General features: G+C 45.0%; 1 protein-coding gene across 7 annotated transcripts in view; it reads right to left on the reverse strand.

The window, feature by feature from the left end:
• LOC143284459 (uncharacterized) overlaps window positions 1-4,301 on the reverse strand; it is an 8,118-nt gene extending 3,817 nt beyond the window's left edge. Inside the window, exons 1-3 of one of the 7 annotated variants that reach the window (XM_076591105.1) lie at window positions 3,934-4,301; window positions 1,321-2,072; window positions 415-594 (exon numbers count right to left, since the gene is read on the reverse strand). In XM_076591105.1, the coding sequence (XP_076447220.1) occupies window positions 415-594; window positions 1,321-2,069 (929 nt within the window). In that variant the 5' untranslated portion in view covers window positions 2,070-2,072; window positions 3,934-4,301. The other 6 variants (XM_076591109.1, XM_076591106.1, XM_076591107.1 and 3 more) reach the window with 6 other exon arrangements.
• Between the last annotated feature and the right edge of the window lie 296 nt (window positions 4,302-4,597).

Raw genomic sequence — 4,597 nt, forward strand, 5'->3', positions numbered from 1 at the left:
ACCCAATGCGCTTAGTCAGGCCTTGTGTTCACACACACACACTATATGATATATATATATATAGTGTGTGTGTGTACCTGACTGGGTTTCTGCTACAGTATTTGCCAAAGGGCAACACCCTCGTTGCCACTTTTGCACTCTCACAAGTTACATTTTGTTTAGTTCTAAAGTTCCAAATCGAGGGAACAGTCAGCTACTGAGGAAGATCTAACTGAATTATCAGCTCAGTGGGCGCAAGTCCACGTGATCGACCTCATGAAACTTTCGGTGAATTCAGTTCCATTGTTCAGGTTTTCGATTTTATTCTGGTGCAAGAACGCCACACTGAAGTTGGTAAAGGCATACAGTGCAAATGTGAAGTGATGGGGAACAGAGGGATAGAAACTATGTGAGACAGGAGGCGATAATACTCACCAGAGATTCCGTAGGCCTTCTCTGTTTTCCTCGTGTCTCTCCTTGGATATGAACTTGTGTCGATGTCCATCATGGCGACATGACAATCGTCTGAGCCAATGAAATGCAGAGAAGACAAGGACGATTTTTACGTCATTCCCCTTCATTTGATCCCTCAAGGTCATGTAGTTCTCAGCACATCTGTACAAAGCCCGATAAAACATCATTCTACTTCTGGTGACAGGAACATCTCATGCACTAAAGGCACTCTAACACTACACTATGCAATCCTGCACGGTGGCTTTTTGATTTTTTTCGTTTTAAAGGTTTAAAACCTCTGTTACACAGACATTTTTACATGCTTGTGTATCATGTATTCGTGAATAAACATATTCAAATGTGCATTATATTGAACATATTAAATATCTGCAATCAATTAAGTACGCATGAAAATGGATACATCCATATGCAAGTGCCACCGGCCGGGACACTCACATTGCTCAAACACATCTCTAGGATACGAAGTACATTGCATTTTATCAGTTCAAGCATGATGTATGAATATTACTGATACCACATACAACGACAATTCATTCGCGTACTGGATTGCGCTTGGCTCATGATGATACTTTGCATGGCACTAACAAATGTCATACTTAAGTACTGATGTTCTGTTTCAGGAGAAAGTGAAGCTGTAGGCTTATCATTTTATCGTATTCTTTTATTCATTTCATCTTTAAAAACAAAAAAACAAAACAAGTTTCCATCTGGTTGGATGACTATAGCTGGTTGGCTGTTAGCTAGTTTTGTTGGTTATTGTATTTGGTGGGACAGACAGACAGACGTAATGAACAGTATGCACGTCCCTATACTCGGGGGAGGGTGGGGGGTATGCAAAAAAATAATCAGTAATAAAGTTTTACAAACTTCCAGCAGGGACTGGCGTTCTGCATGATGAACACCGACTGCAGCCTCTCTTGGTTGACGACATCCAGCTGCAGCTGCAGATGCTCCAAGAGGTAATCCTCCGCGTGACCGTTTGAATTGTTCTCGAAGAGGGGGGAACTCAGGGGCGTGTCACGGTCGCTGAATTGTAACCAGTAGATTGCCAAGTAGGTCTTTCCATACGTTTTCTCACCACACCTCAGCATGTTTGCAAAGAGCCTGTACCTTTCCTCATTGGTCGGTGGGTGCGAGCTGAGGTTTAAAGAATTTGCATCATCGTCCCTGCTGTTGGGCGTTGTTGCTGGAGAGTATGGGACTTGGTTCTGCGAGGTCCATGGAGCCTGGGGGTGAAGGGCGCCATTGTACCCCGGATTTTCATAAAATGGCCGTTCTGGCATGGATTGGAAAGAGACGTCATAATCATTCCGGTACGACTGCCAGTTCTGGGCGGTACCATGGAATGGGTTTGGTGGTGGGTAAACATTTCTTTCCCTGTGAGGTGGGCCGGGCCGGTACGGCACGTCATAGCCCCTCGGCTGCCGGCAGTCAGCATCTTGGACAGGGTGCTGTGGTGGGTAGAATTCTCTTCGCCCGTGAGGTGGGCCGCCGAACTGGTACATGTTATATCTCTCTGGCCCTTCCCAATACTGCCCTTGGAAGTCCGGTGGAAAAGCTTCCGGTCTGGGAAATACCCATCCTCGGCCTCGACCTCTTCCACCTCTGTTCATCATGACCTGAAACCATTTCCATATCATTGTGATCATTTGTGAACTTATACCATAATGATGACAATGATAAATAACAATAATCAGTCCCACGAACGCGGAAGAACGAGAAGAAAATGACATTTTCATTGGGCCAAGCTTCCGGTTATACACTTTCAAGGAGGAGTCTTCAGTTTCACGTCTTAAAGAAAGAAAAATCTTATTATTCTTTATAGTGACATTGGACGAGGAAAGAGAGAGTAAATGCCATTACTAATAAATTCACCACTTCCCGTACCATTAATGAAGCGGGCGCGCGCGGCCGTGTGTGCATGTGTGACTGTGTGCAGTGCTCGTGGCCCTCGCGAGAAGCCACGATGTGCTTGCGTGTGTGCGTGAGAGAGGCGTGCACATGTTTGTCCGAGTCAGTTGAAAAACAAAAGGGCTGTGTTTTGCTTGGCAACAGCCCACTGAGTTGGCCGTCCAGGAAGACGGAACTTGAACCCCAGTGATTCCAGCAGCCACCAATTCCCGGCACTCCTGCACTCATCCTTCCACCTCCATAATTATCTCTCCCCGCCCTCCTCTTGCATCGCCTTCATGACCAGTTAAAACTGATAAGAGTGCTGCTTTGCGCGAACCGACGACGAGCGCAATACTAGCGAAAATAGCCATGCACGCAGACTGCACTTGTTAGCCTCACAACTGAAATTCTATAGGCCTACGTGGTTACGTGTCAGTCAGTTATGGTCATGTGCAGTTAGCTGGGCTATAAGCACTTTGCCATCTAGTTGGCGAACCGTTTAGCTTTAAGAATGGTTTTGCAAGCCGATTTTTTCAGTTTGTGCGTGTGCCACAAATTACTGAACTGGGCGTTTTACTCAGTTCATGTCTTTGAATCTCAACAAAGTCATCGGCAGTTCAGTTCACGGCATACAACATTACGTCAATCTACAGGCTTATCGTAATCAACGTACAGGCGCTTCAGTTGTGTGGTTTGCATGACAGTCTTGGTGTGTTTCGAATACTCAGTATACACTGACGGGGATGGGTGTACTCAGTGACAAAGCACCGACACATGTAGATACTGCAGACCCTGCTGATTGAAGACAAAGGCAATACAAATATATCTTCTTGTCTGATCGGCGAAACCAGCGGAAGTTTAACATCACTCACTGACACACTTTAGCACACATCCTATGTCGACATTGGCCGGGCTTGGACAACGTCAGTGTGCGTATATAAATGTCAACACTTTATCGCTCATTTCCGAACGAAACCGAAAGTAGGAAGTTGAAGAAACAGGTAATCGAAACCAGATAATAAACCAATTATACGATATTTAAATATGCACGTTGCGCAAGTCACCACTCAACATCACTCGCCAGGCACTTGACTGGAACCCCCAAGGCAAACGCAAAGTTGGCAGACCCAGGCAGACTTGGAGAAGTACGGACACTGAAGTGAAGGCAGCCGGAATGACGTGGGCCCAGATAAAGGGGATCGCCCCAAACCGTGTCCGTTGGAGGAGTGCTGTTGCGGCCCTTTGTTCCCGAGCGGAGCTATAGTTTCAGTTTCACTATAGGCATAAGTCAAGTAAGTCACGATATTTAAACGTGTCTGGTCGTGCCATAAATGAGTCAATTGTTTGCAAAATCTACTCGTCATTCTAAAGCCAGAAATTATCACTGAGTTAAGATATAAGTCGACGGTTCCGATCGAAGTCAATTGCGACAATGAAAGTGAATAAGAGAGCGTACGTGTTGAAATCGGCATAGGCTAAGAATAGTAACATATACCTATACATCCGCTTATGCTTTGGCTTTGCATCTGAATTTTAAGTTTCTGAACATTACGCCTACTATATACAGGCTTAGCACAGTCTACGTACCGATGAGTGTGTCAGTGTACAGTCAGTGCACTTCAGTCGTCATGAAGTTTGCCTGACAGACGGGGTCCTGCTCCAACGGTGTATTTTGAACTGAATATACAACCTGGTGTAGACAGACGTGGTTTCAGTAGGCCTACTCGATTTGTTGATTGAAGACAGCAATACAGATTTGGCTGCCAAACCCAGTCATTTTGAGACTTCTTGCCTGAAACCAGCTGCAGTTTAACTAACAAAGTTACTCACACATTCTTCACATAATTCTGTCAACACTAGCCTGGCTCAAGCTGTGCAACGTAGGCGTTGCCTATATGTCAACACTTCACTGGTCGTTCCAATGAAACCGAAATAGAAGGATAATATTTGTTTAAAAAATATGTCAGTTCTCGGAACTGAACTTAAATTAGTTATGACTAAGTTACTTAAACGTGTCTGATCATGTCGTCCAGTGTATGCTGTTATCTACTCATTTTCAGTCAAGCCCCAGGATAATGTTTTGAAATAAAAAATTGAAAATAAAAGTCATTTCCGAAGCCTGTTTGCAACATTCAAAAGTGCGCATTGAAACTGGCTCACACACGCGCGCGCGCGCGCACACACACACACACACACACACACACTGACACACACACACACACATACACACACACGCACAATGACCAACGCG

The sequence above is a fragment of the Babylonia areolata genome, chromosome 8, assembly GCF_041734735.1.
Source record: "Babylonia areolata isolate BAREFJ2019XMU chromosome 8, ASM4173473v1, whole genome shotgun sequence".
NCBI lineage: Eukaryota > Metazoa > Mollusca > Gastropoda > Neogastropoda > Buccinidae > Babylonia > Babylonia areolata.